The sequence below is a fragment of the Podarcis gaigeae genome, assembly GCF_964106915.1.
Source record: "Podarcis gaigeae genome assembly, chromosome: 2".
Classification (NCBI taxonomy): Eukaryota; Metazoa; Chordata; class Lepidosauria; order Squamata; family Lacertidae; genus Podarcis; species Podarcis gaigeae.
In genome coordinates, this window is record NC_139679.1 from 33,138,385 (window position 1) to 33,163,247 (window position 24,863).

The 24,863-nt window shown below is 43.3% G+C and overlaps 2 protein-coding genes across 8 annotated transcripts in view; one reads left to right on the forward strand and one right to left on the reverse strand.

Annotated features, from left to right (window-relative positions):
- GPS1 (G protein pathway suppressor 1) overlaps positions 1–11,738 on the forward strand; it is a 19,076-nt gene extending 7,338 nt beyond the window's left edge. For all 7 annotated transcript variants that reach the window (XM_083727896.1, XM_083727901.1, XM_083727897.1 and 4 more), the window contains 12 exons: positions 579–760; positions 1,888–2,052; positions 3,189–3,324; positions 4,086–4,163; positions 4,765–4,825; positions 5,130–5,215; positions 5,480–5,574; positions 6,422–6,527; positions 7,354–7,434; positions 7,559–7,696; positions 8,499–8,633; positions 10,676–11,738. In XM_083727896.1, the coding sequence (XP_083584022.1) occupies positions 579–760; positions 1,888–2,052; positions 3,189–3,324; positions 4,086–4,163; positions 4,765–4,825; positions 5,130–5,215; positions 5,480–5,574; positions 6,422–6,527; positions 7,354–7,434; positions 7,559–7,696; positions 8,499–8,633; positions 10,676–10,750 (1,338 nt within the window). In that variant the 3' untranslated portion in view covers positions 10,751–11,738. The remainder of the gene's footprint in view (positions 1–578; positions 761–1,887; positions 2,053–3,188; positions 3,325–4,085; positions 4,164–4,764; positions 4,826–5,129; positions 5,216–5,479; positions 5,575–6,421; positions 6,528–7,353; positions 7,435–7,558; positions 7,697–8,498; positions 8,634–10,675) is intronic.
- A 6,683-nt stretch (positions 11,739–18,421) lies between these two features.
- Positions 18,422–24,863, reverse strand: part of DUS1L (dihydrouridine synthase 1 like) — a 15,192-nt gene continuing 8,750 nt past the window's right edge. Inside the window, exons 9-14 of the mRNA XM_083727912.1 lie at positions 24,580–24,676; positions 23,881–23,969; positions 22,573–22,739; positions 22,066–22,103; positions 20,596–20,671; positions 18,422–18,912 (exon numbers count right to left, since the gene is read on the reverse strand). Of these exons, the coding sequence (XP_083584038.1) occupies positions 18,764–18,912; positions 20,596–20,671; positions 22,066–22,103; positions 22,573–22,739; positions 23,881–23,969; positions 24,580–24,676 (616 nt within the window). The 3' untranslated portion in view covers positions 18,422–18,763. The remainder of the gene's footprint in view (positions 18,913–20,595; positions 20,672–22,065; positions 22,104–22,572; positions 22,740–23,880; positions 23,970–24,579; positions 24,677–24,863) is intronic.

A 24,863-nucleotide genomic window follows, 5' to 3' on the forward strand; every position in this document is an offset into this window, starting at 1 on the left:
ATGGGATGATGTGAGCATGGGGCAAATGTGAGCTGGACAAGAAATTACGGCATCTTGACCAACTGGCAAGATTACCATGAATTTTATACATAGCCCTGCCTCTTCTGAAATGAGTTAACACATCCCCTTGATGCCACTATTCCTGATTTCTCACTGTTCTAAATTTCTCCCCCCCCCCAGTATACTATTATGAAGCAATTTTACATTTCAACCCTCCTGTTCCAAGGCTCCCGCAGGAGTTGTATTCTGCACCTGCCATGCACAGATCCTTGCCCTGTAGAGTGGAGAAAACAGCAAGGATGAGATGAATGCCATTAAACCATTCTCATAAAGCAGGGGTGGGGAGACTTTGGCCCTCCAGATGTTGCTGGACTCCAACTCCCTAACAACATCTGGTGGGCTCCCCACCTCTGTCACAAAGGAACAGAATCTGCTGCATGGTTCTTACTCGCTGCAGGAGATAGTCAAATGACAGTGGAAGAATCCTACAATTCTAACTGCAGGGGAAGACAGCTTGCTATCTGGGGCATTGCTTTCTGCTGTAAATGATCATTTTCTTGTCGTGCTGTGGCCCACAGGATCTGGAGCAGTATGCAGCAAGTTACAGCGGCTTGATGAGGATCGAGCGGCTGCAGTTCATTGCAGACCACTGCCCGCAACTGCGAGTAGAATCACTTAAGATGGCCCTCTCCTTTGTCCAAAGAACATTCAATGTTGATGTTTATGAAGAAATTCACCGGAAGTTGACTGAAGCCACCAGGTATTAAGATGAAGAAACGCTGAAAATAAACCTCTGGTTTGTGAGAATCCCCATACTGGTCAAATGACCCTGCATAGATCAATTCTGCAACTGCCTATAATTTCAGTGTTTGTGCTTACTTGCAAGTTGGTGCATGCACCCCATCCTCCCAAAGAGAATTTTCTGTGTTTTTCTTCTTGTGTTTGTTAATTTGAGTTGCCCGTAGCCAGTAATGTCCTGTGAACAAACTACATGAAGAGAGGAGCAGCTCTGTCCAAAATTGAACTTTGTACAATTATGGCACTGTAGTTAGCTTCTGGTCCTCCTGGTTCTTTGATTGTGATCTTTAATAATACAGTGGTACCTCTGGTTACGCACTTAATCTGTTCCGGAGGTCCGTTCTTAACCTGAAACCGTTCTTAACCTGAGGTACCACTTTAGCTAATGGGGCCTCCTGCTGCCACCGTGCTGCCAGCGCGTGATTTCTGTTCTCATCCTGAGGTAAAGTTCTTAACCCAACGTACTACATCCGGGTTAGCGGAGTAGTACCGAAGTGTTTGTAACCCGAGGTGTTTGTAACCCGAGTTACCACTGTAATAATAATAATACTAATCTTAAGTCACATACATGCATGCTACTGTCCTTAAGTGAAACTAATTATGAAGCAAAGTAGGCTGAATTCCCATTCTCCGTTCCATATTCCCAAGTGAGTCTCCTATCCATTAACCAGTTTTTGTTACTTTTATCACAGTCTCTTTTATTGTATCCATGTGACTTACATGCCTCGTTTTATCATAGTTTACACACCATAAGGCCCCTTGCTTCTATACTAAACTTCCAGTGTATTTGGACTTTCAACTATTGCATTATAGGTATGTGCGGACTTCCACTGTTTCTTCAGTTAGAAAACTGTTTATAGAGTTGCATTAAGCAAACCGTTATTTTCGTTTTTCTGAATCAAGAGAGTTTTTGTCAACTGCTGGATCAACATCTTTAAAAACTGGCTGGATGACACTCTTTGCTAATGGTTATGATTCCCCCCTCCCCCCATTCTTACAGCATCAAACTCTTGATAGCTCATTTATTGCCCTTGATAACAGTGAATCGTGTGCCTCCCCTTACTATCTGTCTGCTGCTTTTTTTCCCAGAGAGTTACAAAACACACCTGATGCTGTCCCAGATGGAGGAATAGAGCCCCCTCCTCTAGACACGGCGTGGGTTGAAGCTACACGCAAAAAAGCTCTTCTTAAGCTGGAAAAGCTAGACACGGATTTAAAGAACTATAAAGGGAACTCAATCAAGGAAAGCATCAGGTGATCAGCTGTAACAAAGATGCCTTTACTCGGGAACAACTAGTTCTCCGTTCGAAGCAACATTTTGTATCCAAAGGAATCAAATTGTTTTGTGAATTTGCATGCACTTCAAAAAACAGTTTTAATGAAATGCATCATTCATACGATTCACTGGTAGATAATCCCATGAAAATAGACCTGTCCAGGACTCAAGTTGCACAGGTGACCTATTCAGAGAAAAGGTTTTCACATGTGCACACACACAAAGCCATTCTAGAAACCACCTTGTGAGTGTTATCATGTCTTTCTGAACTGCTTCCCTCTAAGAGTCCCACCCACCCAAATATACTTTGCTATTTAAGGGAGTTGTGGGAGGGATGCGGGTGGTACTATGGGTTAAACCACGGAGCCTAGGACTTGCCGATCAGAAGACCGGCGGTTCGAATCCCCGCGACGGGGTGAGCTCCTGTTGCTCAGTCCCTGCTCCTGCCAACCTAGCAGTTTGAAAGCACGTCAAAGTGCAAGTAGATAAATAGGTACCGCTCCGGCGGGAAGGTAAACGGCATTTCCGTGCGCTGCTCTGGTTTGCCAGAAGCAGCTTAGTCATGCTGGCCACATGACCCGGAAGCTGTATGCCGGCTTCCTCAGCCAATAAAGCGAGATGAGCGCCGCAACCCCAGAGTCGGCCACGACTGGACCTAATGGTCAGGGGTCCCTTTACCTTTACATATGTGTCTCCTACTTTTATAATTTCTACAGAAGCTCATTACTTTAGTTTTGTGTTGGGCTTGTGAATATTCTGGAATCAGATTCATGTTTGGAAGCAGCTCTTTGGGAAGAGCAGAGAGAGGGCTTTGTAGAGGAAACTATTGAGGAGATTCTTGTGATAGCGATGCTAGAGCCTTTATAAATGATGACTGGCTCTGTCATGCTTGATATTCTGCACCTTGCCAAAAATATAGAGCAATGCCTTTATTCTGTGCATCTGTTAACTCTGAATAAGCACAGCCTTTTGCCTGAGCATGTTATCCAGCAGCTGGACTTGTTAGGTCAGGGCTGTGTTCTGGCCTTGTTTTGAGTTGTAATTTTGGGGGTGGGCTATGTGTTTTGCATCCTGGCTTATTCATTTTGCAGCTGCCATTATCCCTTCTTTCTAGGAGAGGCCATGATGACTTAGGAGATCACTACCTTGACTGCGGGGACCTCAGCAATGCCCTCAAATGTTATTCGCGAGCCCGCGATTACTGCACCAGCGCAAAGCACGTTATCAACATGTGCCTCAATGTTATCAAGGTAAAGTACAATATATGTCAGTGGTCCTTTTCAAGTGGGACACGCTTGTGGAATTTCGCCTTTATTCAAGATACGCTCTACCTGCTGCACATCATCAAATGAAATCTTCTTTTCTCTCCCCCACCACCTGGAACTTACAGCCTAATGACCCATCAAGAGAAATAAGTTTCTTCATTTATAGATGTGCCTATTAGAGAGACAGAATTCCCAGGGAATGGGAGCTTTGCCTCTTACTCAGTGTCAGGGGCTGGACTGAGGAAGAATGGTGGGAGCCACCCCCTTCTCCTGAACCTTCCCAAGGGCAGGAGGACAGAATTGATTTAGAACAGTGGTTTGCAGAGGGGCATAGTCCAGAAGAGAAAAGCTGGGAAATACTGGGTGAGGAACAGCTAGAAGAAGGCACACCAGGAGAGAGACAGCTGGCAGATTCAGTGTCCTTGGACAGCATCCCTTTCGCCTAGGACTAGACGGGCTCTGAGAGTGATAGAAAAGAAAGCGCAGAGGCAACAAGCTCAGGTTAGCCGACGCAGCAGTAACATAGATTAATGGAGATTGAGGAGGTGAACCTTAAGTGGGAGCAACGCCATTTTTAGAGGGATATGCATTCCTTTGTCTCTCACTGTGATTATTAAAGAAACTGGTAAGAACGCTCCTTTTGTGTGATCTTCTTAACCACTGCCACCGGGGAAGGGATCCGATTCCCTGAAGCCTGACACTCAGCTTTTATTGTAGTGCTACAGTCTGTTTTCTTCCTCTTGCAGGTCAGTGTTTACCTCCAGAACTGGTCCCACGTCCTGAGCTATGTGAGCAAAGCCGAGTCCACGCCAGAAATTGCAGAGGTAGTAAGCTTTTTACAACATGACTATTGCCACCAACCCAGGTCCGTGCCTTTTATTTTTACTTCATTTTTTAACAGCTGTATCTAGCCATTCTTCCAGCCACACACGAGAGAGTAGAGGTCCCCCCCTCTCATTTTACCCTCACAACAGCCCTGTGAGGTAGCACAGGCTGAGAAAGGCCATCCAGCAGGATTCATGGCTGAATGGGAATTTTTAAGCCAGGTCTCCCCACTTCTACTCTTAACTGCTATGCTGTGTTAGCTCTCAGTATGGTACGTGGGGCCCTGGATTTATGCCCTGAGGCTTCATAATTTCCTTGTCAAATATTGGACCTCGGTGCCCCACAGGAGGATTGTGGCGGCAAATTAACTAATACTGCATTTTGTGGGGTTCTAATGCACCCCTTGAACAGAGACCCTGTTTCCTTTTCATCCTGCTTGGTGTTCCTTGTTGAGCTCTGGGTGCCTTTTCAGACTTGGGTCATGCTGGGAGCCAAGGAGATTGCATAGCAGAAGTGCTTCCTCAGACGGGTTTAACAGAAGGAATTAACAAAAAAAAAGCTGCTGTTTATTTGCTGATTCTCTGCCTCCTCCCTCTCTAGCAAAGAGGAGAACGTGACAGCCAGACACAGGCAATACTCACCAAATTGAAGTGTGCCGCAGGTGAGTGAATTGCATGCCTCATAGATACAGCATATGCCCTTAGCGATCAGACTTGCTGTGTGCAGAAACAGCACAGCATTTAGGCATAACAAACTTTCTTGCTTGCTTTTCCTACTCCATGATAGAGCAGGGCAAATTCCCAAGTACAGCTTCTGCGTTTTAGTTCCCCTTCTTCTGGCCTTAGATGTGTGGAAAGGTGTGGAGCTCCTCTTCTAGGTTTCTGGGTGACCCTACCAGTGTGTCTCTCCTAACACATGCAAGCAGTTTCTTGGACAGAAAACTAATTGTTAAGTCTGGTTTCTAGGCTTGGCGGAACTTGCTGCCCGGAAATACAAGCAAGCAGCAAAGTGCTTCCTGTTGGCCTCATTTGATCACTGTGATTTCCCTGAGGTAAGCATTAGGCAGAGATATTGAGAGCTGGGGAAGCTGTGGGGTTGGTGTGGGGGGAAGATGCCAGATAGCTGTGGCCTGTTCCTAATATGGCCTGATTTGCGAGGAGGGACCATGTTCTTCCTTGATTTTTCTGAGTGTCTTGAAGACCAGCTTTTCTGTGGGCATGTGAACAGAGCAGGGTTCAGACTACCTAGCTGTCTACACCTGTAGCTATCCTTGAAGATCGCTTCTTCAGAGGCTTCCTCTCCTCTCTTTTTCTAGCTGCTGTCCCCTAGCAATGTGGCCGTGTATGGTGGCCTCTGTGCATTAGCCACCTTTGACCGTCAGGAATTGCAGCGTAATGTCATCTCCAGCAGGTGAGAGCTTTGGAGGACCTTGGGCATGAAATAGGCCAACTGAATTAGAGCTGTGTTGTTGTTGTTGTTGTTGTTTTTGTTTTTTTCCTTTTGGGTTCTGAGTTGCTCTTAGTCTTTGGTAAGCAATTTAGTTAGATGACTTCCCGAAGGTCCTGGATTTGATTTCTAGCTCGTCGTTTGAGTGGTGCTCTTAGTCTGTTTGTAGACTTCCCAGAGGCATTTAGTTGCCCACTGCTGAAAACAGCATGCTGGACTAAATGAACTTACGTTCCTAAGCCACTGTGTCTAGGTGTTAATTTCCCTGTTTGAGAATAGAGAACAGTGAAATGTCTGCACTGTGCTAATGTGAGAGAGAACAAGAAAAGGATGGTGAAGCCCTTGCGAGTTAAAAGGAAGAATACAGGGCAATTGCATTTGGTTTCCTGTGGGTGTGTGGAACTTGGAGCAAACCAGTGATGAGGAGAGGTTAGGCAGGTTTCTCTCCTCCCACCAGTCCTCTACTCCCAATATCCATCCTTTGACTTCTTTTCAAATTAAAAAAATAAAAGTCTGAAAGAAGAATGGTAGAACTGTCTGGCCCCTGAGCAAGGCTGAGTTCTGGGCAGACATGCCTCCCCATAACTAGGGACCACATCTCCCAAGATGCAGAAGAACCTATTGCAGCCTTCCCTAACCTGAGGGGAAGTTTTGGCCTATCGGTTTATTGACTCATTCTTTTTCAACCTTTTTTGCACAATCGCCATAGAAACCAATATGTGCCATTCTTGTAGGGGAGAGGGATCCTATCCTCTTTTTAAAAGGGTGTGGGAAGTGGATGACTTTGTGCTCTGACCCACTGTATCTGCAGCTCCTTCAAACTCTTCTTAGAGCTGGAGCCACAGGTGCGGGACATCATCTTCAAGTTCTACGAATCCAAATACGCCTCATGTCTCAAGATGCTGGATGAGATGAAGGTGAGTCCCAGAGAGCTGAGCTCTCTCTGTGTGTTGTTAGATATATATATATATTGCAGCATAGTTTTTATTCATTTTCATCTATGTCAAGCTATGGTTTCCTCAAAGGAGTCCAATGTCCCTTCCAGGCTTGTCCCTTAGTGCCAAAACCATGGTTTGGCATTATGTCTGACCTGAGCCCAATAGGTTAGCCTCTCCAAGTAGCTTTATTGCAAACTACCTGCATCTGCTAAACCCAGACTGGCAGCAAAATAAAACACAGGAATATTTAAAGCTATGTGTGTAAATATGTACGTTCGTAGAGAGATCTTTTCCATGTCTAAATAAAGAAAAGTGGGGGGGGGGGGGAGACAAATGTTGCTTGAGGAAAAGGCTCTGCATGCATATGTAGCTTTAGTTGCTGGTCTGAAATTACACTGCCCTGATGGTGAAAGCAGTTACATAAAATAAATGTATCCACTACTTACTTATCATCTCCCTACTCTCTTTAGCTGTTTTATGAAGACTGTGCTTGTTCAGAATTGGTCAACATAGAGAGGGCAGAATTCCTCTCTCTTTTCTGTACTAGCTGGGATCAGTTTTCTCTAGGTTAATAGCAGTCAGTACAAATGATGTGTATCTTTTGGTGGATGTTAAATATCGCTATAGCCACCACTCAGGCTATGAGGTGCATCTGACAATGCCTTTGTAACCTTTAATAGCTAGACCTATTTTTCATTAGTATTTTGCTAACTTCACAAATACATGTCTCTTGCTGTGTCGGGGGTGAAGGGTTGGGGAGAGCTTTTAAGTGTCAATTCTTCCTGACATACTCAATTCTGCACAGGATAATCTGCTGCTGGATATGTACCTGGCACCTCACGTGAGAACACTTTATACGCAGATTCGAAACCGCGCCCTCATCCAGGTAATTGCCATCCTAATAATTGCTCTCCTATTGTCCTAACTGGTCGTTTTCGGTCCCTTGCAGAAGCGCAGCATAGAGGGCCATTAATGGACATTTTCATTCTCTGCTCCTTTCTCGTTCTCAGTATTTCAGCCCCTATGTGTCAGCAGACATGCGGAAGATGGCCACTGCCTTCAACACCACAGTGGCAGCTTTGGAGGATGAGCTCACTCAGCTGATCCTAGAAGGATTGATTAATGCCAGAATAGACTCTCACAGCAAAGTGAGTACCGGTCACATCCAAACTAAACCTCCCTGACTGCTGCTGCTGAAAGCCAACGGCTTGTTACTGTAGTGATAAAACCCTGAGGGGGGAATTACCAATGCAAGGCCTGCATAAGGGCTTCTGCTTGCACCATGAGGCTTCCCCCCATCTCCTCCCCACCCCACCCCCTTGATATTGGCTGGGATGGTGGGGGGAATTGGGACGAGGGGATTGGGGATGTTGTTCTATCTGGCAAGCTGCAATGCTTGCATAGATGGGACTTTTGCCATAGCACGATGATCCATTCCACCCTGAATGCTCCACGCATTTCTTTCTCTGTAAACCAATTTAAAAATAAGCCAGTGCCACATGAAAGCCCAAACTGGGTGCTAAAAAAGGCCTGCTTAAAATCCCAATTGTGGCACAAAAGTTTTCAGGATATTTAGGCTAGTACAAGAATTGCAGAAGGCTGGTTTTTTATCAAAAAGGATTTAGTTGAGGGGGGGTTATAAACAATGGAGAGGAAAGGGGGTTCTCCAAGATGTGCAAGCCATACCTCCTTGTCCCTGGAACTCCTCCCTCAGTTCCATTCTGGCTTCTGAGCCTCTGTCCAGCATGTCGTTTCATTTTTGAATGCTAGAAACCACCACTCTTTTCATTTTAAAATTCGGAGTTTAAAGTTCTCTTCCACAAAGGCAACTTCATTGTGTCCTTGTTTCCAGCAAATCAGACACTGTTCCTCCAGTGAGCATCAGGGGCTTGGGTGGCTGCTGTCCTGAAGGGTGCTGTGAGCCCTTCAACTTTCCTGGTTTTTTTGTAGATTTTATATGCACGGGATGTTGATCAGCGTAGTACTACCTTTGAGAAGTCCTTGCTGATGGGGAAGGAGTTTCAGCGTCGCGCCAAAGCTATGATCCTACGAGCAGCTGTCCTGCGTAACCAGATCCATGTGAAGGTCAGCAAAGGGTTAACTTTCTAAACGGTTTTTATGTTTCATTGCTGTAAATTGCAGACCTAGCGGTATATAAATATTTAACAAATAAAGAGGCTCTAAATTCTGGGCAGGGGCTTGCTACTTCTAAAAGTACTGGGCGATCTGGCAGAGTTTTGTGTGTGAATATTAAGTCAGGAGCATTGGGGGTCAAGCTGATACATACCATTTGAGCCAGCATTTCTCTTAAATGCCCTGAATAGCTTTACCTTACAAATGTAGCTATTTACAAGCAACTAAGGTAAACATGGGGGGGGCAGTTTTCATGAATTCCACTCATATTGATCCAGAGCAGATTCCAACATGTAATTAGCAGAGTCAAAACTTAAACACATTGCAGGATTCCGAAAAAAATCAGACTAGAGGCAATTAATATTTCATCCAGCAGAGCTTTACTGCTACTGAAGGCAAATGAACATAATGGGCACAAATCCAATACATTCAGGATTGGCACTGCCCATAAGAAATCCAGTTGCTGCAAACTTAGAATAACTTATAACACTAAGCATATTATACACAGAACACCACAGCAGAAGGAAAGAGAGATAGAAAGTGAAACCCAGGCTCCTTCTGGCGCTATTATTATAGTCAGCATGACCTTGACAGAAAGAGATGACAGAACCAGTTTAAGCCAGCTGTACTCGGCTTCTCTGAAGGAATAACCCAAACATCATGAACCTTCTGCTTGTTTCTAGGCAGAATAGAAACTTTGTATGTCAGCTAGAAACTTCCAGCTTGCACCAGTTTCTTTCACAGAGAGAAGCTTTCAAAACCCTCTTGAATTAATTAGAATGGGAAAGATCTCTACATATCAAATCAATACTTTCTGTACCAAGAAATGCAAACTGACAGCAGTATCCAATTCTCCAACTCTGCTGCCGTAACAAAACTCTGGGAATGCTGTGGAACTTCTTCTTTCTCTTCTGTCCAGTCTCTTGTGTGCCCTCAAGAGACTTGCCTTGGAGACTTGGAGGACCTTCCAGAGCACATGTTTGGGGTATTTTGGATTGTGGGGGAGTAGAGCTGAAAATAATACCAATATTTTTCACATCTGGCAACCAATGCACCTCTTTGGTTTCAGGTAGTACATGGGTAGAGGAGTCAGTTTAGGCGTAATCAAGTATACACTTCCAGAGTCAACATTAAATATATTGCTTCTGGTAAATGAGCCACCATAGCTGCTAGAGGGCCATGGAAATTTGAGGCTTTTTAGACTTGACTACCCATGTACCATCCAAAACCAAAGGGGCACATTGGTTGCCAGAGGTTATTTTTTCCCCAGCAACCCTACCCCACTAAGAGGGCGAGTCCCGTTGTGCTAGCACAACCAAATGCACAGAGCACTGGATACAATCTATCCCCCTTAAAAAAAAAATTAAAAGACTAAAAAATAAATAAATTTGCCTCGGTGCAAAATGACAATTCATGTATTAGCTGCAATATTTAAGGCAGGAATGGGAAACCTTAGACAGGGTTGGGGAGCCTCAAGATGTTTTAACAGCAAACTGAGCATAGTCAAAATGCAGAGTGTTGTTGGCTGGTTTACAAGGGGAAAGCTCAGCTTGCTGCAAGACAAGGCGTTTGTGCCACGCTCCTCTTCAGGGTGATGAAGTGCCAAGGATCATTCAGTTTGACCACAGTTTATCATGGGACCAACCAGAATGTGAGATGTGCAAGGCCTGGATTGCTAATCTCCTGTTATTTTCTCCCAAGATGAAACGTCTATAAACTTTTCCATATTTAACCACCAATTTCTACAGCTCACTGCTGAGGTAGGAAGCCCTTCCCTCGAAGGACAACTCATTGGAATGACTGGATACAGGGAATAATCCCGTCTCTAACCATTCTGTTGTTTTGGGGGAACGTAGTCGCTGCTCATTCGGCCCCGGTCTGTGGTTTTCCTCCACTTGCCTGCAACCACGGACCCTTGTGGGTTGGGGAGAGAAGGTGTCTTCCCATCTCATCGCTCCCTGGGCCTGCGGCCTCTCTCTCTCTTTTTCTTGCAGTCTCCTCCGAGAGAAGGAAGCCAAGGTGAACTCACTCCAGCAAACAGCCAGTCCCGGATGAGCACCAACATGTGAAGCTCTCTGAATCTCCAAGAGACTCTTCCTTCCCCCGCACACCCAGGGCCATGTGTATCCAGCATCCAAGCCACCAACTGTTCCTTGGTGCCTTTTCGGACTCTCTAGGTGTGGGAGGGGCAGGACTGTCAGGGGAGTCTGCCTTTAGAGTCTGATAATTCCTCTTAGAACAGAAACTTCCATTAGATGCAGCACGTCGAGAATACGCAAGCATGTGAGAGTGCCGGGATGCACCTTCTCCTTCCCCCAGGGTATTTCACAAACAGGGGCTTATCTTAAGCTGCCAACAGAGCTTTCTGGGGTTTCCTTCCCGTAAATGATATGTAGCCTGAATCTGGAGGAACAAGTGCGTTCCCGTAGAACTTCATTCACACCGACACTTTGTCTCAGACCCGGAGAGTCCCCCTGGGGCAACATCCAGCAGGGAACCTAGCGTCAGCTCCATTCCCTCACTCTCCAAGGCTTGTGTTTGCATTTACCCTGGGTCGGCTCCATTTCAATCTGTTCTTCCCGTTTTAAAAGGTGTGCGCTCTGGCTTGTTCTCACATCCCTGCCTGGTTTTGACTGTGGTTTTCAATGTTCGTCACCCAATTTTACTGCTGTAGTGTATGGTGGCTTTCTAGCCTTTGGGGGTGCTAATAGAGAGAGTAAAATGACATTAAAGTACATCCATCTGTGTCTAGGCAGGAACCTGCTTGCCCGGGTGTCGGCACTCCTGACACCACTTTTTATTTATCCCTTACAGAAAAGGGTTGTGGGTCACAGGCCAGACTCGGGACTGTGTTCTCTTAATGAGCATTGTTTAAATGTTTGAATATTCCACAGTGACTTCCGTTTGGGGTTCATTCGTTGGTGTTTATCCCAAGGACAAAAGTTGCAAATTTGAACCTAGCCCTTGACAACTCAACTTTCTACAGGCACTGTTAATGCTGTTTAGTTTAAATCAAAGTTCTCTCCTATGCATTAAAAAGCATAATTGTAAAGATAACCTTCAGATTGGAGCATTGGTTCTTTTTTTCCTTCTCTTTTTCTTTCCTACACCTGGAAACAATACAATACTCTAGCACAGGATCCGTGGAAACAACAGCTGTATTAGGTGTGATCCCTGGAAAGTAACCCCCTCGTACATAGTGGGCTTACTGTAGTACACTATTTTAGAAACTACTGTGATCTAAAAAAACAGCTCTTTCAAATGGTGGTGAACACATATTTTTCTGAACAAGGTTTGGAATTAGAAACACACTCTGGAGTCCTCTTGTCCAGCACTTGACCAGGCATTAGGAAGACTTAAGTCATTTCCATAGAAAAGCATCGTGAAAGTAAAGCAGTAGCACAGCATCTGTTTACATGGCCTGTATTTCATCCATTGGTTTTTGTTTCTTGCATATGCTCTTAACTGTGAGACAAAAGGAGTTTAAGAGAGCTTTGGTTCTGCTTCTCTCCCCCACCCCCTGAAATTATCCCACCCAGACACAGCTCAGGTGGGATTTTTTTGTCTCAGGTGCCAAAATAATTTACTTTTGGCACTATGCACCTTGACACGACTTTTTGCAGCATTGGGCAAGTGAGAGAACACCATTTGTTGCTTTGCCTCAAATACCAGAATGTCATGGGCTAGCCCTGCTTAACACTTCTTGCCATCACATTATCAAGTCCCTGCAGGGATGACAACTAGAAAAATACCTCTAAAGTAAATGGGTAACGTCAGAAAAATTACTACATAACAACTTACATTGTTGCCTAAAGCACTTGAAAACAGCCTTCACTTGCCTGATAGGGGCAACAGAAAAAGATAAAGAGTCACCATTTAAGAAACAGCAGGGAGGAAATGGGGGGGGGGGGAAATCCCGCAAATAATCTTTTTTAAAAGTTCCATATACAGTGGTACCTCTGGTTACATACGCTTCAGGTTACAAATGCTTCAGGTTACACACTCCGCTAACCCAGAAATAGTGCTTCAGGTTAAGAACTTTGCTTCAGGATAAGAACAGAAATCGGGCTCTGGCGGCATGGCGGCAGCAGGAGGCCCCATTAGCTAAAGTGGTGCTTCAGGTTAAAAACAGTTTCAGGTTACCGTAAGTACGGACCTCCGGAACGAATTAAGTACTTAACCCGAGGTACCACTGTAAACTAAAAGAGCTAAGTGATTTTTAATTTAAAATGGACTGGCTGTGACGTCGCATGGGGGCGGTGCGTGCGTTAGTCACGCACCATCCCAACGTCACCTTCCCGCCCGCCCACTACATTGTAAGGGGCATGTACGCTGGTCACTGTTTTGAAGGGGAGTGAAGAACACACACACACACAAAAAGGTAACTTGTTAATTTAACGTTTATTTCTATGAGGAGGAGTAATTTTGAGGGGTCAAACAAAGAAATAATAAAACAGTGACAAAAAAGTTATTTTTGTAATGACGAGTTTTGCGGCTCCCAGTTTTTTTTTCTTCGGAAACGGGTCCAAGTGGCTCTTTTTGTCTTAAAGGTTGCAGACCCCTGGTTTATGGAAATAGCATATTGCTTCGCCTGTTTTAGGTATCCTATTTATTCTAGCTTTGGTAGGCCTTTCAGCCAATGTTCCTCTCAGAAGATCAGCAGGCTGACAACATGGCCCTACTTTTTTTTTTTTTAAGATATTTATTAAAGTTTTCAAAAAAATATATAAAATAGAAAAAACAAAAAAACAGAAAAAGCAAAAAGACATACATACAAAACACATACAACAAGTATAATTTCAATCCCTTATATTCATAAAACTTACTTTCCCGACCTCATACCTCCCCTTTCTGTATTCCAATCTCTAATTAAATCAATTCAGCAAATCCTTCCCCTAATTTCTGTTTAATTTTTGATCTTTCTTTTCTTAATTACATAATCATTACAGCTAAAAAACCCTTAATTTCTAAATCAACATCGTTCTAACATTCAATAATCTTACAATGTTTCTTAAGATAGTCCTTAAATTTCTTCCAATCTTCTTCCTCCGTCTCTTTTCCCTGGTCTCGGATTCTGCCGGTCATTTCTGCCAGTCCCATATAGTTTATAACCTTCCTCTGCCATTCTTCCACAGTGGGTAAATCTTGTCTTCCAATACTTTGGGATGAGTATTCTTGCTGCTGTTGTAGCATACATAAAAAATGTTCTATCCTTCTTTGAACATGGCCCTACTTTTAAAGCACGCTAAAGTTCCATCAAGTGACTTTATCCCACCCTCTATTTTTAAATCCAGGTTGCCCAAGGGCTGTGGGAAGACTAGACCATCTATAGGCAACTTAAATTGAAACTAGTACTTGGTTGTCAAATATATCACTTAAAGAGGAAATTATCCTGGTGTGGTTAAGGACTGGGTACAGTATGCAATCCCTACCCATCAGTACCCACAGAAATCAAACTAACATAAAAATTAGACTGGTAAAACACAGCAATCAAATTAATACCCAGTGTGAGCTTATAGCAGCGTGTTTTACAATGGCCATAATACATAAATTTATGAGGCCAAAGGCCCACCTGAATAAAGACACTGACTACCAGCAAAAAGACATCATAAATGAGGCTAGACAGGCTTCCCTTGGCAATTGGAGTCTGAGCCTTGGCACAACCACATAGAAGGAAGGCCATCTTTTGAGTAAGCTCTTGCCAGACATGCTTCAGAATTTTGGTAGGACAAAAATGTGTCCTGAAAAACCTTATAGAAAATCTTGTCTCTTGGAAAACTTTGTCCCAATTCATGTAGGGTTTTGTAAGTAATAAATTTCTGAGCTGCGCCTGAAAACAGATCAATAATAAGTCACACTGTTGCAAAATTGGAGCTGCAATCTCCCTGGAACCAGCCCTACTTGCAGCCCAGCAATGGAAAATTAGTACACGTCAAGTTATTTGATGGGAGAGGCATGGGCTGGGAGAAACTTTGCCTATTTGTGGCTTTGGAGTTTGTGAAATTGGGGCGCCCAGTTGAGCAGGTGATGTAGCTACATGTTCATGATCTATGTGTGCAAGATGGCTTCAACACCATGTGCAAAGCACACTATGAACTTTGAATGATGCTTGGCTCAGGTTTGCTGAGGCACTTTGACCTTCCTTTGGTACGGTTCATCCCACAATGATTTGCTGTGGGTAGAGACTTGGTTTTTGGAGTGAGTAGGTTGGATCACCCTGCAGTAACTCTTAAGGAGTCTCTGCTTAACATACAATCCTAAACCTGTTTTGCAACTGAAATAAGCTTCTGCCTCACCTTTGGTGAGATGGTCAAAGGCATGGGAACCGAACTGCTTCCAGCCTCTGCTGGCATTATTTCTTCAGTAGTTGCCTCCCTGCACTTGGGCAAGACCCATTAGCTGGAGAGTTAATCACTGTACTTGTGTGCCAATGCAACCAGAATTGTGGTCAAGAACACTGCGGCCTGTTTGTTCACCTAACTCTGTATGTGGCTTAATGATTTATTCCTTCACTTCCACTGTGGGCAAAAATTAAAAATGGATCTGAGGCTTTACTTTTAGTCCACAAAGCAGAAACAATGTTCCCAGGGTTGTGTTTTGAGGCCCCTGGTTCTGCATCAGGGAAAATTACGCGGCAGTATGTAACCCTAAACACATACTGTAGGTCAGGATGCAACTGTGTTTGGAAAGAAGGGGTGCTTCTTTAAAGAGTACCTGATATACCCAGAAACTGATAAACATACTCCCCTGCCCACATGCAATGCCTGCCCTGTAACACCCAAGTCGTATGACTATTCACCCTATAAAGGACAATGAACAAATGTTGCAGTCACCAGAGCAATAGCTGCAATCCCTTAAGGCTGAAAGCAAACATCGAAATTAACATAGGTGCAGGCATGTGGGATATAGGTGACAGGTGGCTTATATTTTCTCTTGCACAATAAACACTAATTCATAAATGGCCCCCCTTACCTTGTTATTTATTAAGATGTAAGTCACTGCTCTGAAGAAAGCTGAGCCTGGCATTTTTCAAAATTGAGTTTATTTTGCATCCACAAGGGAGAATTGGGATGCTGCAATCAGCTGCTTTAGAATCTTAATAAATAAAAATAGCGAGAGTATTTCCCCACCTTATCAAAGCCATTGGGTGGTGGTGGTGGTGGGAAGTATCTGCACTCCTATATTGTAAGCTGTTTTCATTTTCAAATGCACGCAATTTGCTGGTTGTATGAGATGAGGGGAACTTGCCAAAGAGACTCAATTAAGGCAGATAGCTGCCTGACTATTGGTCTTTGTGCCTATGTATGTATGTGGTTACTTATTTAATATCCCATCCTTCAAAAGCAGTCCGGAGTGTCAAACACACAAACTAAAAACAACTAAAAACAGTTCCAACATGTAGGATAACAAGCCTCATATAACCAACATGCTTAAGTCAAATTAATGCATGAAGGGGTTAGTACCACAGAGTAAGCTCTCCTGCCAGGCTTACCTATGCCACGTCAACTCACTTTGGGAGGAAATAGGTAATCAAGCCTATTGGTGTAGCTTCTCAGTCTACCTGAGAAGCTCAGTTTGTGAAGAAATCTAAGCTGCTTGCTCCAGCTCAGCTGCATGGCTCTCACAAGCCTATCTCTTACGTTGCTCTACCAATAATTTATGAACTGTTAGCTTAGTTACAAACTGGGTAAGTTTTACTGCCTGTGCAACTTTTCTGACTGTGTCAATTTTCCAGCAGCTTACTAAGATCACCCTATTGTTAGAGGGATTAAGTACTTCTCTAAGAGGACACGACATAACAATTAAGGAGGCAGGAATTTTGGCTCACCTCCACACAGGAGCTACTTCAGATGAGCTGACTTCTTTTGATGACAAGCAGCCCACACCAGCTGCAAATCTTTTAACTCCAACGCTAACACCGGCTTTCTGAAGTCAAGCAACAAGCTTCCACTGAGATCAGTCCTAGTATTTTAATACAACAAAGTAACACTGCAAATATCCCTTTACACCAAGGAAGATGGGGAAAGAAAAGGACAGTTACTCATTCATTAGATTGTATTCCATAGATCTTGAATAGTATGAGAAACTCCCTGGTACTCAGCAAACCTGGAGATTGCTGCTCATCTTTAAAAGTACCATCATATCCAGTATGCTGCTCAGTGTGGTGTAGTGGTTAAGAGCAGTAGACTCGTAATCTGGTGAACTGGGTCGCGTCTCCGCTCCTCCACATGTAGCTGCTGCGTGACCTTGGGCCAGTCACACTTCTCTGAAGTCTCTCAGCCCCACTCACCTCACAGAGTGTTTGTTGTGGGGGAGGAAGGGAAAGGAGAATGTTAGCTGCTTTGAGACTCCTTCGAGTAGTGATAAAGCAGGATATCAAATCCAAACTCCAAACTCTTCTTCAGAAGGAAGCAGTTTCATTATCGGGGAGGAGGGATACCTAGTGCAGCTCAAGGGGGTGAACCATCATAAAATATACTTGAGATGCCTCCAAAGAACAAATACAGGGAATCACAGCCATTAGAGGGAACCTCTACTGAGAATCAGCTAAATAGCCTAAGGGCATGTTCAACTCAATTGGCAAATACCACAATATTTCTTAAGAAGTTTGGAGCTGACAATATTAACTTGAACAATAAAGGTAAAGGACCCCTGGTTGGTTAAGTCCAGTCAAAGATGACTATAGGGCTGCAGAACTCAGCTTGCTTCAGGCCAAAAGAGCCGTTGTTTATCTACAGCTTTCCAGGACTAAACCGCTTCTGGTGCAACTGAACACTGTGACAGAAGTCAGAGTGCACAGAAACACCATTTACCTTCCCACCACAGTGGTATCTATTTATCTACTTGCACTGGCGTGCTTTCGAACTGCTAGGTTGGCAGAAGCTGGGACAGAGCAATGGGAGCTCACCCCATCACGGGGATTCAAACCGCTGACGTTCTGATCGGCAAGCCCAAGAGGCTCGGTGGTTTAGACCACAGCGCCACCTGCGATGTGACTCTGGACAGCTTTTGCTAAGAAAAATAAAAAGGGAAGGAGGGGGGAAAACATTCCCACTCTTAGTAAGAGACTTGGAAGAACATCCAAACCATGAACTGACAAGGATTGCCTTGAAGCCCAAAGAGCACTTATTACTGCAGCCTGCCTTTTTAGACGGTCAAAAGGAGTCACAGTGCACCTGTGGCGCAATGGATCAGTGCACCTAGCCGTTAACCAGAAGGTTGGTGGTTTGAACATATCCGCTTGATGCCACTATCCCTGATCTCTCTCTGTTCTAAATTTCTTTTTTTTCCGGTATATCAATTATGAAACAATTTTACATTTCATATGTTCCTGTTCCAAGGCTACCACAGGAGTTTTATTCTGTGCCTGCCATTAGAAAGACCTACTTTGAACCTAGACATAAATTTGTGCTAACTGGTGCATCTTATAAGTGTACAGATTCAGGGTTTTATACGTATTCAAAACTAGTGTAAAACATTTACCATTCATAGGATCATTTGCTGCATCCCAACACAGGGGCACACACTTTTTATGCACTAAGTACAAGCATAGCAAGCTACAATCCAAGAGGCAGGGTTTTTTTTAAAATCAATTACTACCTAGGTGTGCCTTCCATTTAGGAACCTTGAAGCAGCTCTCCCCAAGTTTCTCAGTGCCCTTTAACAGCTGCTGACTTGCTATTGTTCTGTGCCTAGGGCTGGCCCACATCTACACCAATTTACTTATGATGTACCAAAAATACGTTCTGATATAAAAGTTTTATTTGCCAATTTTAAAACCACACACAGTTTAAAAACAGGCAGGTCAAATCTGTAGAGGTGTCTCCAATGCAGCATTTTAAGGCCAGCCCTTCTGGCTCAGTCTTTGAAGTCTTTCGAACACAGGATGAAAAGCTTTCATTGCATCCTTTTATTTCCATTACAGGATATTTCCCTGAGAAAGACATTTTTCCTTAGGTAAGACTTGTCTGTCGTTTAAGAACAGGTCTGTGGAGTCAACTGTTGTGTTCTGGAAGCAGATTATTTCTTTGGCCCGAGGAGACAAGAGGCTGGGAAGCAAAACCAGGAGGAGTCTCCATGCCTCACGCTACACCATCAATAGCTTCTTTGAGCAATATAGACTCCTCCACCTCTCCTTTCTGTGCTGTCACTTCAATATTCTCCAGACTGGACTGGCCATTCTTCCATGAAAGGGACTTCTCATATTTGGTTTTAAAAAGCAGACCATGACCTGCAGGGGGGGAGGGAAATGGTAAATGTGCCTGGGTTAATTAGCAGCTAAAGTGGAGCCATTAGAGAAAGAAACACTCTTAAAGAGAATCAGGGGTTAAGCAGAGAACTAAAAAAATTAAAAATCTTCCAACCTGTATCAAGTGATATTACATAATTGCCATCAGCCAATGACTTTTTTAAAAAAAAAGTGGAATAAAGTTATAGCTTAGAAAAGGAATCGCCAACGTTTTTGGGCCAGTGGGCACATGTTTGATTTTGGGAAAGTGCTATGCAACACCAGTCATAAAATGGCTGCCATGGTGTGGGTGGGATGGGATGGGGGATGTCGTAACACAAAATTAAGGAGAGTACAGTGACTGCTGCTTCCCTGCTCCCTGGACGACCTCAGGTTTACCATAGGAAGTCAGCTACCTTCTGCTGGTTCTGATTGTAGAGATTATACAATACAGTGGTACCTCGGGTTACATACGCTTCAGGTTACATACGCTTCAGGTTACAGACTCCGCTAACCCAGAAATAGTACTTTGGGTTAAGAACTTTGCTTCAGGATGAGAACAGAAATCGTGTTCCAGCAGCGCGGCCGCAGCAGGAGGCCCCATTAGCTAAAGTGGTGCTTCAGGTTAAGAACAGTTTCAGGTTAAGAACAGACCTCTGGAACAAATTAAGTACTTAACCCGAGGTACCACTGTATTGATCTCTCTCTCACCCCCCCCCATGCTGTTCCTATCTAAGAATAGCAGGGAGCTTTCCCCATTACCGTGTATACTACTCTCATGTGCACATACACACATATACCTCATGCATGTGGACTCGGACACACACATACTTTTTCTCTCACTCATTCATATACACACACTTCATGTATACCCCCCCCCTCTCTCTCTCTCTCTGTGTGTGTGTGTGTGTGTGTGTGTGTGTGAGAGAGAGAGAGAGAGAGAGAGAGAGAGAGATATCACATTCATAGCTCTCCTCGCTCTCGCTCTCTCTTACATAAACTCTCCTCCCTCCCGCTCTCCCATACATCTCCCCTCTCTCCCATACATGGGTGTCCATAGGAATTATTCTCTCAGACATGGGGAGAAGGAAGCAAAGTAAAACATTGAAAAGGTCCAGAAGGCTAATTTCTAACTAAAAAAATTGAGAAGAATGGTCTGTTCACATTTTGTATCATATCACAAGTTCTAAAAATGCTAGAGACTTTCTTTAAAAAAATGAAAGCTGGGAATCTGGGGATTATGATTCATCCCAGGGGCACCAAATAAGACCTTTGCTGGCACAATGGTCCCATAGGCATCAGTCCTTGGCTTAGGCTTTAACACAGGGTTGAGGAAACCCATTTTTCCATCAAGGAATGCCTTTCCTCAGGGGTAATCAGTGAGAGACGGGCCTATGTCAAAAGTAGCCAATGTCTATGGAAAAGAGGAAATGTAATGTTTCGATGGTTCACCGTAACTTGACTTAAACAATCAATGCTCAGCTAGCTATTATGAACATTTTAAAAAGCAGCTCAAGAAAACCCCATTCCTTACATTTATTTGGTTAATTCACAAGTGCCAGCACAACATCAATAAGTATGCTGCTTTTACTTAAAAACCAAATCAGTCAGGATTTGAAATCTATACTCTGTTATTTTTTAAAAAATGCTCTAGTATTTTGGAAAACTGAACTGGGTTTCGCTTACCTGGACAATCTGCTGTCTCTCTAAAAGCCCTTTTCTTACAGCAGCCTCGGCACAGATTAAATACACATTTGTTACCCTGGGAAGAGAGACAAACTAATTAGCTCAAAGTTTACATATTCATCCCAAGTTGCCAGTGAACTTGTGGCATTGTAGATAAAGTGCTTTGTCAGGGTTGATTTGGGGTATATGAAAGGCATTTCAAACCCCAAAGGTTTCTCAGAATATTTTTTGGTAATAGATTTTCCCTTTCATAAGAAAAAAGGACCCAACCCCAAGTTGCATGTGTTGTGTGCCCTATTAAAGAGGACAAGGCTGGCTTTATGGGACTTAAATGAGGTGTGTGCATGAGCTGCAAGTAATCCATTTAAACTGCTTAAATACTGCCCAGGCCCTTCTGAAACCTTTAGAAGCACAGCCTGGTCATATAGGTTGAGAAAACCACATATCAGCAGCATGTTTTCTAGGTAGTTTCCTATCTCTCCTTGATCCCTTCTGGCAGACCTCCAAACCTCTAGGAAAGTGACAAAGAGGACACACCAACAATGAAAAAGGCCGGTGAGTTTATCTGTATGCAAGGAAGGGATCATCATTATAAGTGTACATGGAGGAGGAGAAAACCTTATAGAGGAATACGCAAATATACAGAGGAACGCGAGTGACTAAGGTCAGCAGTACACCACTGTGGGAGATCCTGGGCATGTATGGAATGTGAGCCGTGTGTGTAAAGGCGAGAAGTATGTAACAATGTAAGGAGTGAGGGGTACATGTGTATATGCAAGTGTATGGTGAGAAGTGTGTGTCTTGAGGATGCATGAATGAACAGGCAGAGCAAAAGTCACAAGTGGCTATTAACCTGCAATATTACTTGGATCACTACAGGGTGCCAACCAAGCCTGATCCTCTCCATGATTTCACTTCAACTGAATTATTTTAAGGAAAAAATTTCAATTTGGGATGCAAAAAAAGAAAAAAGAAAAAAAAAAGCTAAACACATATAAATTTAACACTCTAAACAGCTACCTTATTTAAAGAACCAAACACAGAAATTAATGATGTAATAAAATCACTCCATGGAACATACGCATGTTCCTAGAAGTGTACACAAAAATTATAGGACCACTACCTGTACTTTCAGATCTTGTAGGAACACCTACATAACTCACAGTAAAGTAAGTTGTCTCCATCAGCCATTAGGGATATTCATTCAGCAGGAGACAACAGAGGTATGAACCCACTGACAAAACAACTACTAAGAATGCTCTTTCAGGAGAGATAGGGTACATCAGTTAAAACTACTTAGTTCTTTAAACTTGTCACTGGGCTGGTTTTTTGCCATTTTAACTATGACAGAGCCCTTTGCTCAAGGAAGGGTTATAGTACATGTAATTTTACCCAGGGATTTAATGATTAATGTATGAATTACATTACAGGGAGAATTAGAAGGAGAAAACCAAATGAAGACAGACCTACCTTTGGGTTTCCACACTGATCACACTTTGCATATTTAGCTGAAAGGAGGAAAAAAGACAATGTTTACATCATTTTCAAAAAATCTACAGAAGAAGCTCAACAACAACAACAACAACAAAGGGTTGTATTCAACACAGCATTAAGTAGTGCTTTGCACAAGCAAAACGACTTATGCTGAGCAACTGGATTTTGCCCTCCTCTCCTCCAGCTGCCTCCTAAATCTGTTCTGGGGTTCCTCCCAATCCTAAAAGAACACACTCTGTTTTCAGACGATGCACATGTGTTCAGAAGGAATAAACCTGGAGGCATTCCCTCCTGAATAAGAAGGGAATGCCCCTTCTAAAATGGCACTTGCAATTTGCAGTTTTTAAAAATCCTTATATTAAAAGAAACTGGTAATAAGAAAATAAAATGTGCTGCCCAATTAGTCAGAAACACATCTTATGTTGGTCAAAGGGATTACTATCCATTTCCCATAGGCTAAATATTGCAGCCCCGTAGACTTACGTTTTAAGGATGGATCAAAGCTTTTATTAGGATTTCTCAATTTCTTCTTTTGCTTGTTCTTTGAGAGACCGTCCGAGTTCCCATCATCCTCATCCTCCAAAGCTCGTTTACCCCGGGTGCTTCCTTCCATGCCACTAGTGCCATTTTCCTTGCACACCTCCTTGGGCCTGTGATGGTTCAACACCAGAGCATTTAAAACAAAAGCCAATCATTAGGGTTTTTTGCTAACCCCACGGTTATAGAAGTCTGTATATGGCATGGGCACCTTAAAAATAATAAAAGCAATAATAATGCTAGGCTATGAAAGAATGTGCAATCATTAAATGGCTAGTTGCTGACTGGGGGAAGCAAGTAGGAACTAACACTCATAGGGAGCCAGATAAGATCATGCAAACTATTCTTGGGAACAGTAATTTCATCAGGCACCTAAAATTCCAACACATTGGAACATCCCATTCCACAGCCCAGTCCTCTTCAAGAGAGATGGTAAATGAAGACTTTAGATTTGGGTTGAGGAGTCTTCAAGATACTAAAATAAAGGGTTTTCAGTGCTGCTCTAGTAAATAAAAAGATGACAGTGTCTGTTTATCTTATAGCTGCAGCACATTACTGCCTAGCACCCAGGCATAACAAAGCAACGTGACTATGTGTGATTGATGTTGGTATCCATCTGTCTTGGGAGACAATGGAGGAGTGCGTCTTTGAGGGAGAGTTCAAACTGTTGGAAGGTTACAGCGCCTGCTGTGGCTGGAGAGACTGATACGGGAGAAACATGTTTTGTTGCAGCAGGGGCAGATGAAGGTGTACAGTTGTGCTGCAGCAGATGCACCACGCCGTTTCTTCTCTCTGCTCTCCTCCCAGCAGTCATTCCTCCTCTGGTCACTACTATGGATGCATGACCTGTCTGTCTGTCTCCAGGCAATGAGACATGTTTAACCTGTGTAACACAACTTAGAAGTCTAAGGGCTCTGTGTGTGTGTGTGTGTGTGTGTGTGTGTGTGTGTGTGTGGTCCTCAAATCTTGAGTAAGTGAGCTTCCAGAGGAAGGAAGCATGCCTATCCCCTACATGGCCTCTACATGTTGTAGGGAAAGGGTAAGTATTCAGAAGGAAAGTATTCCCTTTCCTTCTGAACACTTACCCTTTCCCTACAGTGTCTAAGCATTTGCAATGAGCGCCCATCACCTTGCTCCTTTTTGTTGCAAGGCAGGGTGTAAGAGAATGCAACAGTGGTTTGCTAAGCTATAATTCCAAGACCATAAAGCATGTATTGCACAAGCGTTGTTTTGGGTTAACGCTTAGCGACTCACCCAGGCCTGACATATGGTTGACAAATCCAATGGAAGAAAGGCAATCCTCCTTTTGGCTTCTCGTCTTCCTTCAAACTGGCTATTTCTTCCTGTGGAGAAATGATTGAGTAATGACAAATTCAGCCACAAGTTAATGTCCTCAATTCACAGGGAGAACAAACATGGAGATGAAAACAATAATAATGAAAGTGATAATAACAGTAATAATAATAATAATAATAATAATAATAATAATAATAATAATAATAAAATAAAATTCCTTCCAGTAGCACCTTAAAGACCAACTAAGTCAGTTCTTGGTATGAGCTTTCGTGTGCATGCACACTTCTTCAGATACGTGCATGCACACGAAAGCTCATACCAAGAACTGACTTAGTTGGTCTTTAAGGTGCTACTGGAAGGAATTTTATTTATTTATTTTTTTGACTATGGCAGACCAACACGGCTACCTATCTGTAATAATAATAATAATAATAATAATAATAATAATAATAATAATAATAATAAACCACCTGTGAACTTAGCAAACTCATTCTGAAAATAGTGCTGTCCCTCTCTCAAAGAGATAAGACAGGCAGTAGAGGGCAGTATGGTGATTAAGAGAGTCAACACATCTGGTTGGCCAAGTGAGGGAGCCTAAGAGTCTCTTCCCCAAGCAGAATTAGGCTTGCCCCGGCAATGTAAAACTTCTTCTGATACCTGGCAATGCAACTTCAGCTCTCTATTGACAGCCACAAGTCCCTCCAGGGTCTTCACTTTTGCCAGCTCATCACGCAGGTGCTGGTGAACTTGCAACCTGAGGGGAACAAACACTCTTGAGACATTCTATTCTATTCCCTCTCTAAAGACTAATATGTACAGAAGATAGATGCAAACAAGTGGAGCACAGATTTCTAGTTATGCCATATGCTATAAAAACAGTGAATATCTCAGCCCTTTCAACAGCACAAACAGGGCCATAAACAGCAGAATCACTCACGTGT